Source organism: Scyliorhinus torazame, chromosome 9 (genome assembly GCF_047496885.1).
Source record: "Scyliorhinus torazame isolate Kashiwa2021f chromosome 9, sScyTor2.1, whole genome shotgun sequence".
Taxonomy (NCBI): Eukaryota; Metazoa; Chordata; class Chondrichthyes; order Carcharhiniformes; family Scyliorhinidae; genus Scyliorhinus; species Scyliorhinus torazame.
This window is the reverse complement of record NC_092715.1, coordinates 9,905,374-9,918,692: the sequence shown is the minus strand read 5'-3', so window position 1 is coordinate 9,918,692 and position 13,319 is coordinate 9,905,374. Positions and strand designations below refer to the sequence as shown.

Here is a 13,319-nt window from a genome sequence, read left to right as displayed (position 1 = left end):
ACCTGGTTTACAGGCCGAATGTAGATGCCCTTCAGCAATGCGAGCGCCGTTGGGAAATCCTCTGCGTCTTCTATGAGAGGGTAAATTTCCGGGCTTACCCTCGAATGCAGGACCTGCATTTTCTGGTCTTCTGTGATCCGGCCGGGGGCCGTTCGGAGGTAGCCTTCAAAGCATGCTTGCCAGTGTTTGAATACTGCTGCTGAGTTCGCTGCGTGGGGGCTGATCCCCAGGCATTCCGGGGCGATCCGGAGCTCCATAGTCTTTTAAGCTCGCTTAATAAATTGTAGCGCACAATGACTTACGAGAGACGAGAAGTGATGAAGTCGATTCAGGCTTTATTAAGCGAGACTTGTCCCCAGCAGCTCAGCAACAGAATGAAGCTGCGGGGAGATGCTCGGGTTCTTATACTCCGCCTTCAGGGCGGAGCCAGAAGTCGGCAGATCCAACCAGGACCCGGGATCTGTCAGCCAATAGCATCTCGGCTTCACAGGTCCCACATGACCCCTAATACATACCACCACAAGTACTTCCCAATTTACCTCTACAAACTTGCCCATGTGATAGCAATAACTCTTTCAGGTCAGTTTGATTTTCCTCTGGAAGGTAACTTAACAATTCATCCCAATTTTTAAGAACATCCTCATTTTCCAATTTAATTTGAGGTATGTCAAATTCACAGTCATCTAGATTTGGTTCGTCACTTTGAGTTAGAATCATTAAAACCTCCTTTTTCTCTCCTTCCCTTTCAAAGTACCTTTTAAGCAGATTCACATGACACACTCGGTGAGTCTTCCTTCTATCTGGTGTTTTTACCACATAATTCACCTCACTTAATTTCCTTTCAATCTGATACAGTCCACAAAACCTAGCTTTTAAAGGCTCACCTACACTGGTAACAACACTAAAACTTTATCCCCACTGGCAAAACTACGAACTTTGGATTTCTTGCCCGCTACCCGTTTCATCACATTTTGTGCAACTTTCAAATGTCACCTGCTCTATTTAATTGTTCCCTAAAATTTGACACGTAATCCAATAGTGTAATTTCCGATTTCTCACCCACCAATTTTTTGTTAATCAATTTCAGTGGTCCTCTTACCTCATGACCAAATATTAGTTAAAAAGGACTAAATTTGGTTGACTCATTAGGTGCATCCCTAATTGCAAACAATACGAATGGGATTCCTTTATCCCAATCCTCTGGATAATCTTGACAATAAGCCCTCAACATTGTCTTTAATGTCTGATGCCACCTTTCTAGCGCTCCCTGCGATTCTGGATGGTACGCAGTTGATTTAAATTGTTTTATTCCTGAGCTATCCATAACTTCTCTGAATAACTTTGAAGTAAAATTTGTTCCTTGATCCAATTGAATTTCTGTGGGTTGTCCATATCTAGTAAAGAATTTAAGTAACTCCTCCATAGTCTTTTTAGCTGTAATATTACGTACTGAAATGGCCTCTGGAAACCTAGCAGACACATCCATTACAGTCAAAAGATATTGATTCCCACTTTTTGTTTTAGGAAGCGGTCCTACACAATCGATTAGAAACCTTGTAAAAGGTTCCTCAAATGCTGGAATGGGTATTAAGTGCGCTGGTTTTAACACTGCTTGAGGTTTCCCTATCACTTGACATGTGTGACATGATTGACAAAATTTAACTACATCTTTATGTAGTCCAGGCCAATAAAAATGTTTCTGGATTTAAGCTTGAGTTTTCCTTATTCCCAAATGACCTCCCACTGGTACCTCATGTGCAACTCGCAACACCTCCTTTCTATACCCTACCGGCAATACTACTTGATGAACTTCTGCCCACTTTTCATCCACCTGCATATGTACAGGTCTCCATTTTCTCATCAAGACATCATTTTTACGATAATAATACTCTGGTATAATCTCAGATTCCTCTTCCGTATATGCTTTCTGATATATCCATTTTATTTCTACATCTTTCTGTTGTAACTCCGCCAATTTTTCTGAACTAAAAATATTCGCCTCATCCTCCACCTGTTCTTGTTCTTTTTCAACCATCTGATCAAAAATAGTTTCTGATAATTGCACTTCAACTTCACCTTCACTCTTTGATTTCTCCTCTTGTTTTAACCTGTGACTATGCGACCTTGTTACTACACAATCTGGAAAAATCCCAGGATATTCGTCCTTCAACCCTTCAGTTGTCTGATTTTCCACTGGCTTATCAACCACTGTTGGCATCACTTCCACCTGCGATCCAGCTATATCATTACCCAAGATAAACTGTATTCCTGGGCAAGATAGTTTCTCTATTACTCCTACTACCACTTCACCACTCTTCACTGGACTTTCCAACCTTACCTTATATAATGGAACACTACTCCTCTCACCCTGAATTCCACATATCACCACCTTTTCTGGCAACATTCTTCCCAAACTACATAATTCCTTATCTCTTACCATTAAAGATTGACTAGCCCCTGTATCTCTTAAAATTGTGACTTCTTTACCTGCTCCTCCTGATACACATGAGTAAACTTTACCCACACAAGTAAATTCTTTAAAGACATCTGGCACCTTCTTAACAATTACTTCTTGAACAGGCTGTACAATCGTTTGCACCTCCTTCGCTTCACTTGGGCTTTCCAATACCACTCTAACAAATCCCACTGTCTTATCCACATCAGCCTTTCCAGTGCTTTTCTTCAACCACCAACACTGTGACTTTACATGGCCTAGTTTATTACAGTGAACACATCTGAAACGTTTCATGTCTCTTCCACCCTCCTGGATTTCTTTTTTAATCTGAGGTACTCTCTCTTTATTGTCTCCCATCAGATCACCTTTACCTTTACCACTTGAGTATTTCTCATGTCCCCAGTTTCTATCCCTCACCGGCTGAAACTGATGTCGGAAACCAATCTTTGATTTATGAACTAATTCATAATCATCTGCCATTTCCGCTGCTAATCTCACAGTTTTAACCCTCTGTTCTTCCACATGAGTTCTCACTACATCAGGAATTAAATTTTTAGACTCCTCCAAAAGTATAGTTTCTCTGAGAGCTTCATACGTTTGGTCTATTTTCAAAGCCCTTATCCACCTATCAAAATTACTCTGTTTGAGCCTTTCAAACTCGATGTATGTTTGACCAGGTTCTTTCCTTAAATTTCTAAACCTTTGTCTGTAAGCTTCAGGCACTAGCTCAGATGCACTTAAGATGGATTTCTTCACCTCCTCATACGTTCCAGATACCTCCTCCGGTAGTGATGCAAACACTTCACTAGCTCTACCTACCAGCTTTGTTTGAATCAGTAAAACCCACATGTCCTGTGGCTATTTCATTCGTTTAGCTACCTTCTCAAATGAAATGAAAAAGGCTTCCACTTCCTTCTCGTCAAACCTTGGCAATGCTTGGACATATTTAAATAGATTCCCACCAAGCCTTCGACTATGACACTCTTTCTCACTATCCTCATCACTATCATCCAACTGAACGTTTCCCTTTACGTCTGCCAATTTTAACTGATTGTCATGTTTCATGGCCATTTTCTGAAGTTCAAACTCCCTCTCTTTATCTTTTCCCCTCATCTGTAACTCCCTTTCTTTTTACTTTTGTTCTGCAAGGGCTTTTCTTTCTTTTCTCCTTTCTTCTCTCTCCTTTTCTTTTTCCTCTCTCTCTCTTTCTCTTTCTTTTCCTCTCTCTCTCTTTCGCTTTCTTTTTCCTCTCTCTCTCTTTCTCTTTCTTTTTCCTCTCTCTCTCTTTCTCTTTCTTTTTTCTCTCTCTCTCTTTCTCTTTCTTTTTCCTCTCTCTCTCTCGTATTCCAGCCACTTTAATTATTTCTCATGTTCCATTTGTTTAATTTGCAACTGAATTTTTGCCATTTCCAATGAGTCAAACTGTATCTCAGGCAACTTTAAATGCTTAACCACCGCCATAATTACCTCATCTTTTCGCATTTTGTCAGGTAATGTTAACTGCAAAGTTGTTGCCAAATCTAACAGTCTGCTTTTCATTTCTGTCCGTAAAGTACTACGTGTAACATTCTCCACCCCCAAAAACTCCTGAGCCTCTGAAAGAGCCATGGTTCACAACACTCTCCCCACTTAAACTAAAATACCACACTGGAAAAGCAACAATCCTTCACTGCCTTTAAGTTCACAAAAGCCAATCCAATAGACTTTTATCCCGGACGAGAACCCAATTGTTATGGGCGAGGTTTTTTTCAGAACCCCAAAATGTATCATGGGGTTCAACCAACCTCTCCCTTTAATGGATTTGTTGCTTTTCCGAGCACACGGCTTGTGCCCGAGGTGTGTGTGGGGAGGGGGGTGGGGGGGTTGTCATTGGTTAAAAATTAGGGATTGCTCCTCTGCCACAAAAATTTGGAAAAAATATTTCACTGAGAGTCGTGGGTCTCTGCAACTCTTTCTCAAAAGGAAATGGAAGCAGAATCTTGCAATGTTTTTAAGGCAGAGCTGGACAAATTGTTAATTAACAAGGAGGTGAAAGGGTATCGGGGGTTGGCAGAAATTTGGGGTTAAGGTTACAATCAGATTAGCCATGATCTTATTGAATGGCAGCGCAGACTTGAGGGGACGAGTGGCCTACTCCTGCTCCTCATTGGCATGTTTGCACGTATGTTCACGGCATGAAAAAGTTTTTCTCATATTGTATTTACTTATTTTGCCAGTCTCCTGGCAGCCGCTCTCTATCCTCCCCACTGCTTACCTTTTCACCTTGCATCTATCATCAGCAAATTTAGATACATTGCTCTCTGTCTCATCATCGAAGTCATTAATATAGATTACCAGTTAGCTGAGGCCCCAGCACCGATCCTTTCAGCATTCCACTATTCATTACCTGCCAGCTTGAAAATGCCCCATCCCAATGCCCTGTTATCGAGTACTGTCAATATAATGGAGGTATGTTCACAATTGTTTGGGTTATCCGGGGTCTCCACATTTAGAATTTTAATCTGACCCTCAAACCATGATTCTCTTGGTCTGTGATATGGGAGTTATTATTGAGGCCAATGTTACTGGAATCAAAGCGTCCACAATAGGAGATAACGGTGCATGTAATTGTGGACAACTAATAATGAAACTTCTCTATGATATTGGATGTAGCAAATGTGAGCAAACCTTTATATCTAATACACTTTCTGTTTTAATGTGTAATCAATAAATAATTCTAATGTTTCGCATTAAATTCAAAACATATATGAAGAAATCAGAATAACAGAGATGATTTACTCTCTTCATTCAGGCATATCACCAGCAACAGGATATTCAAGGCTTCCAGCAGTTCCTCTCATTGAATTTATACCATCATTAGAAAATACCACGCTCAACATTGCTGATGACATAACCACTAAGAACGATAACCCCAATCCTGAGCAGATGGGCAACGGCAACAATGCCAACCACGCTGAAATAATAGTTAATCGCACCAATGCAGCTGCACTTAAAACTGTGAAAACCTTTACAAACACCCATGAATCTATGACAGCGCTCACCAATAGAACTACTCCTGAATCTATGATTGCACTCACCAATAGAACTACTCCTGAATCTATGACCGCGCTCACCAATAGAACTACTCCTGAATCTATGATTGCCCTCACCAATAGAACTGCTCCTGAATCTATGACCGCCCTCACCAATAGAACTGCCCCTGAATCTATGATCACACTCACCAATAGAACTACTCCTGAATCTATGATCGCCCTCACCAATAGAACTGCTCCTGAATCTATGACCGCCCTCACCAATAGAACTGCCCCTGAATCTATGATCACACTCACCAATAGAACTACTCCTCAGTCTATGATCACCCTCACCAATAGAACTGCTCCTGAATCTATGACCGCGCTCACCAATAGAACTGCTGCTGAATCTATGACCGCACTCACCAATAGAACTGCTCCTGAATCTATGACCGCCCTCAGCAATAGAACTACTCCTGACTCTATGATCACACTCACCAATAGAACTGCTCCTGAACCTGTGATCGCCCTCACCAATAGAACTGCGCCTGAATCTACGACCGTCCTCACCAATAGAACTACTCCTGAATCTATGATCACACTCACCAATAGAACTGCGCCTGAATCTACGACAGTCCTCACCAATAGAACTGCTCCTGAATCTATGACCGCGCTCACCAATAGAACTGCTCCTGAATCTATGACCGTCCTCACCAATCGAACTACTCCTGAATCTATGATCGCCCTCACCAATAGAACTGCTCCTGATTCTATGATCGCGCTCACCAATAGAACTGCTCCTGAATCTATGATCGCCCTCACCAATAGAACTACTCCTGAATCTATAATTTCACTCACCAATAGAACTGCTCCTGAATCTATGACCGTGCTCACCGATAGAACAACTCCTGAATCTATGATCGCACTCACCAATAGAACTTCTCCTGAATCTATGACCACCCTCACCAATAGAACTTCTCCTAAATCTATGACCACTCTCACCAATAGAACTTCTCCTGAATCTATGACCACCCTCACCAATAGAACTTCTCCTGAATCTATGACCGTGCTCACCAATAGAACTGCCGCTGAATCTATGATCACCCTCACCATCAGAAATACTCCCGAATCTATGACCGCCCTCACCAATAGAACTACTCCTGAGTCTGTGACCGCGCTCACCAAGAGAACTACTCCTGAAACTATGATCGCGCTCACCAATGGAACTGCTCCTAAATCTATGACCGCCCTCACCAATAGAACTACTCCTGAGTCTGTGACCGCGCTCACCAAGAGAACTACTCCTGAAACTATGATCGCGCTCACCAATAGAACTACTCCTGAATCTATGATCAGCCTCACCAACAGAACTGCTCCTGAATCTATGATCACCCTCACCAATAGAACTACTCCTGCATCTATGACCGCGCTCACCAATAGAACTACTCCTGAATCTATGATTGCTCTCACCAATAGAACTACTCCTGAATCTATGATCAGCCTCACCAACAGAACTGCTCCTGAATCTATGATCGCCCTCACCAATAGAACTACTCCTGCATCTATGACCGCGCTCACCAATAGAACTACTCCTGAATCTATGATTGCACTCACCAATAGAACTACTCCTGAGTCTATGATCGCACTCACCAATAGAACTACTCCTGAATCTATGATCGCACTCACCAATAGAACTACTCCTGAATCTATGACCGTGCTCACCAATAGAACTACTCCTGAATCTATGATCACACTCACCAATAGAACTACTCCTGAATCTATGATCGCACTCACCAATAGAACTACTCCTGAATCTATGATTACACTCACCAATAGAACAACTCCTGAATCTATGATCACACTCACCAATAGAACTACTCCTGAATCTATGACCGCCCTCACCAATAGAACTGCTCCTGAATCTATGATCAACCTCACCAATAGAACTACTCCTGAATCTATGATCACACTCACCAATAGAACTACTCCTGAATCTCTGATCGCATTCACCAATAGAACTACTCCTGAATCTATGATCACACTCACCAATAGAACAACTCCTGAATCTATGACCTCACTCACCAATAGAACTACTCCTGAATCTATGATCACACTCACCAATAGAACAACTCCTGAATCTATGACCTCACTCACCAATAGAACTGCTCCTGAATCTATGATCACACTCACAAATAGAACTACTCCTGAATCTATGACCGCGCTCACCAATAGAACTGCTCCTGAATCTATGACCGCGTTCACCTATAGAACTACTCCTGAATCTATGATCACATTCACCAATAGAACAACTCCTGAATCTATGACCTCACTCACCAATAGAACTACTCCTGAATCTATGACCGCGCTCACCAATAGAACTGCTCCTGAATCTATGATCACACTCACCAATAGAACTACTCCTGAATCTATGACCGCGCTCACCAATAGAAATGCTCCTGAATCTATGACCGCGCTCACCAATAGAACTGCTCCTGAATCTATGATCACCCTCACCAATCGAACTGCTCCTGAATCTATGATCGCCCTCACCAATACAACTGCTCCTGAATCTGTGATCGCCCTCACCAATAGAACTGCTCCTGAATCTATGATCACCCTCACCAATATCACTGCTCCTGAATCTATGACCTCACTCACCAATAGAACTGCTCCTGAATCGATGATCGCCCTCACCAATACAACTGCTCCTGATTCTATGATCACCCTCACCAATAGAACTGCTCCTGAATCTATGATCGCCCTCACCAATAGAACTACTCCTGAATCTATAATTTCACTCACCAATAGAACTACTCCTGAACCTATGATCACCCTCACCAATAGAACTGCTCCCGAATCTATGATCGCGCTCACCAATAGAACTGCTCCTGAATCTATGACCGCCCTCACCAATACAACTGCTCCTGAATCTATGACTGAACTCACCAATATTACTGCTCCTGAATCTATGATCACACTCACCAATAGAACTACTCCTGAATCTATGACAGCGCTCACGAATAGAACTGCTACTGAATCTATGACCGCGCTCACCAATAGAACTACTCCTGAATCTATGATCGCCCTCACCAATACAACTGCTCCTGAATCTCTAATCGCACACAACAATAGAACTGCTCCTGAATCTATGACTGAACTCACAAATATTACTGCTCCTGAATCTATGATTGCGCTCACCAATAGAACAACTCCTGATTCTATGATCACCCTCACCAATAGAAATACTCCTGATTCTATGATCACCCTCACCAATAGAACAACTCCTGATTCTATGATCACCCTCACCAATAGAAATACTCCTGATTCTATGATCACACTCACCAATAGAACTGCTCCTGAATCTATGATCGCACTCACCAATAGAACTACTCCTGAATCTGTGATCGCCCTCACCAATACAACAGCTCCTGCATCTATGACCACCGTCACCAATAGAACTGCTCCTGAATCTATGATCGCCCTCACCAATAGAACTGCTCCTGCATCTATGACCACCGTCACCAATAGAACTACTCCTGAATCTATGATCACCCTCACCAATACAACTGCTCCTGAATCTCTAATCGCACTCACCAATACAACTGCTCCTGAATCTATGACCGCCCTCACCAATAGAACTGCTCCTGAATCTATGACCGCCCTCACCAATAGAACTGCTCCTGAATCTATGACCGCCCTCACCAATAGAACTGCTCCTGAATCTATGACCGCGCTCACCAATACAACTGCTCCTGAATCTCTAATCGCACTCACCAATAGAACTACTCCTGAATCTATGACCGCCCTCACCAATAGAACTGCTCCTAAATCTATGATCGCCCTCACCAATAGAACTGCTCCTGAATCTATGATCGCACTCACCAATAGAACTGCTCCTGAATCTATGATTGCCCTCACCAATAGAACTACTCCTGAATCTATGATCGCACTCACCAATAGAACTGCTCCTGATTCTATGATCGCCCTCACCAATAGAACTGCTCCTGAATCTATGATCGCCCTCACCAATAGAACTGCTCCTGCATCTATGATCGCCCTCACCAATAGAACTACTCCTGAATCTATGATCGCCCTCACCAATACAACTGCTCCTGCATCTATGATCACCCTCACCAATAGAACTACTCCTGAATCTATGATCACCCTCACCAATAGAACTGCTCCTGAATCTATGATCGCGCTCACCAATAGAACTGCCCCTGAATCTCTGATCGCACTCACCAATACAACTGCTCCTGAATCTATGACCGCCCTCACCAATAGAACTGCTCCTGAATCTATGATCGCACTCACCAATACAACTGCTCCTGCATCTATGATCGCACTCACCAATACAACTGCTCCTGCATCTATGACCACCGTCACCAATGGAACTGCTCCTGAATCTATGATCACCCTCACCAATAGAACTGCTCCTGAATCTATGATCGCCCTCACCAATAGAACTGCTCCTGCATCTATGATCGCACTCACCAATACAACTGCTCCTGCATCTATGACCACCGTCACCAATGGAACTGCTCCTGAATCTATGATCACCCTCACCAATAGAACTGCTCCTGAATCTATGACCACCGTCACCAATAGAACTGCTCCTGAATCTATGATCACCCTCACCAATAGAACTGCCCCTGAATCTCTGATCGCCCTCACCAATACAACTGCTCCTGAATCTATGACCGCCCTCACCAATACAACTGCTCCTGAATCTATGATCACCCTCACCAATAGTACTACTCCTGAATCTATGATCGCACTCACCAATACAACTGCTCCTGAATCTCTAATCGCACTCACCAATGCAACTATTCCTGAATCTATGATCACCCTCACCAATAGAACTGCTCCTGAATCTATGACCACCCTCACCAATAGAACTACTCCTGATTCTATGATCACCCTCACCAATAGAACTACTCCTGTATCTGTGATCGCCCTCACCAATAGAACTGCTCCTGAATCTATGATCGCGCTCACCAATACAACTGCTCCTGAATCTCTAATCGCACTCAACAATACAACTGCTCCTGATTCTATGATCACCCTCACCAATAGAAATACTCCTGAATCTATGACCGCCCTCACCAATAGAACTACTCCTGAATCTATGATCACACTCACCATTTTCACTGCTCCTGAATCTATGACCGTGCTCACCAACAGAACTGCTCCTGAATCTATGACCGTGCTCACCAATAGAACTGCTCCTGAATCTATGATTGCCCTCACCAATAGAACTGCTCCTGAATCTATGATCACACTCACCAATAGAACTATTCCTGAATCTATGATCACCCTCACCAATAGAACTACTCCTGAATCTATGACCGTGCTCACCAATAGAACTGCTCCTGAATCTATGATCGCCCTCACCAATAGAACTATTCCTGAATCTATGATCACCCTCACCAATAGAACTATTCCTGAATCTATGTCCGTGCTCACCAATAGAACTACTCCTGAATCTATGACCGTGCTCACCAATAGAACTGCCCCTGAATCTCTGATCGCCCTCACCAATACAACTGCTCCTGAATCTATGACCGCCCTCACCAATACAACTGCTCCTGAATCTATGATCACCCTCACCAATACAACTGCTCCTGAATCTATGACCGCCCTCAACAATACAACTGCTCCTGAATCTATGATCGCCCTCACCAATACAACTGCTCCTGAATCTCTAATCGCACTCAACAATACAACTGCTCCTGAATCTATGATCGTCCTCACCAATACAACTGCTCCTGAATCTATGACCACCCTCACCAATAGAACTACTCCTGATTCTATGATCACCCTCACCAATACAACTGCTCCTGAATCTATGACCGCCCTCAACAATACAACTGCTCCTGAATCTATGATCACCCTCACCAATAGTACTACTCCTGAATCTATGATCGCCCTCACCAATACAACTGCTCCTGAATCTCTAATCGCACTCAACAATACAACTGCTCCTGAATCTATGATCGTCCTCACCAATACAACTGCTCCTGAATCTATGACCACCCTCACCAATAGAACTACTCCTGATTCTATGATCACCCTCACCAATAGAACTACTCCTGAATCTGTGATCGCCCTCACCAATAGAACTGCTCCTGAATCTATGATCGCGCTCACCAATACAACTGCTCCTGAATCTCTAATCGCACTCAACAATACAACTGCTCCTGAATCTATGATCGCCCTCACCAATAGAAATACTCCTGAATCTATGACCGCCCTCACCAATAGAACTACTCCTGAATCTATGATCACACTCACCATTTTCACTGCTCCTGAATCTATCACCGTGCTCACCAATAGAACTGCTCCTGAATCTATGACCGTGCTCACCAATAGAACTGCTCCTGAATCTATGATTGCCCTCACCAACAGAACTGCTCCTGAATCTATGATCACACTCACCAATAGAACTATTCCTGAATCTATGATCACCCTCACCAATAGAACTACTCCTGAATCTATGATCACCCTCACCAATAGAACTGCTCCTGAATCTATGATCGCCCTCACCAATAGAACTATTCCTGAATCTATGATCACCCTCACCAATAGAACTATTCCTGAATCTATGTCCGTGCTCACCAATACAACTGCTCCTGAATCTATGACCGCCCTCACCAATACAACTGCTCCTGAATCTATGATCACCCTCACCAATACAACTGCTCCTGAATCTATGACCGCCCTCAACAATACAACTGCTCCTGAATCTATGATCACCCTCACCAATAGTACTACTCCTGAATCTATGATCGCCCTCACCAATACAACTGCTCCTGAATCTCTAATCGCACTCAACAATACAACTGCTCCTGAATCTATGATCGTCCTCACCAATACAACTGCTCCTGAATCTATGACCACCCTCACCAATAGAACTACTCCTGATTCTATGATCACCCTCACCAATAGAACTACTCCTGAATTTGTGATCGCCCTCACCAATAGAACTGCTCCTGAATCTATGATCGCGCTCACCAATACAACTGCTCCTGAATCTCTAATCGCACTCAACAATACAACTGCTCCTGAATCTATGATCGCCCTCACCAATAGAAATACTCCTGAATCTATGACCGCCCTCACCAATAGAACTACTCCTGAATCTATGATCACACTCACCATTTTCACTGCTCCTGAATCTATGACCGTGCTCACCAATAGAACTGCTCCTGAATCTATGACCGTGCTCACCAATAGAACTGCTCCTGAATCTATGATTGCCCTCACCAATAGAACTGCTCCTGAATCTATGATCACACTCACCAATAGAACTATTCCTGAATCTATGATCACCCTCACCAATAGAACTACTCCTGAATCTATGATCACCCTCACCAATAGAACTGCTCCTGAATCTATGATCGCCCTCACCAATAGAACTATTCCTGAATCTATGATCACCCTCACCAATAGAACTATTCCTGAATCTATGACCGTGCTCACCAATAGAACTACTCCTGAATCTATGACCGTGCTCACCAATAGAACTGCTCCTGAATCTATGATCGCCCTCACCAATAGAACTATTCCTGAATCTATGATCACCCTCACCAATGCAACTGCTCCTGAATCTATGATCACACTCACCAATAGAACTACTCCTGAATCTATGATCGCGCTCACCAATACAACTGCTCCTGAATCTATGATCGCCCTCACCAATAGAACTACTCCTGAATCTATGACTTCACTCACCAATAGAACTATTCCTGAATCTATGACCGCGCTCACCAATAGAACTACTCCTGAATCTATGACCTCACTCACCAATACAACTGCTCCTGAATCTATGACCTCACTCACCAATACAACTG

The 13,319-nt window shown here is 43.1% G+C and overlaps 1 protein-coding gene across 1 annotated transcript in view; it reads left to right on the top strand.

Annotated features, from left to right (window-relative positions):
- The window catches only part of LOC140429947 (uncharacterized), a 470,344-nt gene that overhangs the window by 456,334 nt on the left and 691 nt on the right, over positions 1 to 13,319 (top strand). Inside the window, exon 35 of the mRNA XM_072517537.1 lies at positions 5,247 to 12,652. Coding sequence (XP_072373638.1) covers positions 5,247 to 12,652 — 7,406 coding nt within the window. The remainder of the gene's footprint in view (positions 1 to 5,246; positions 12,653 to 13,319) is intronic.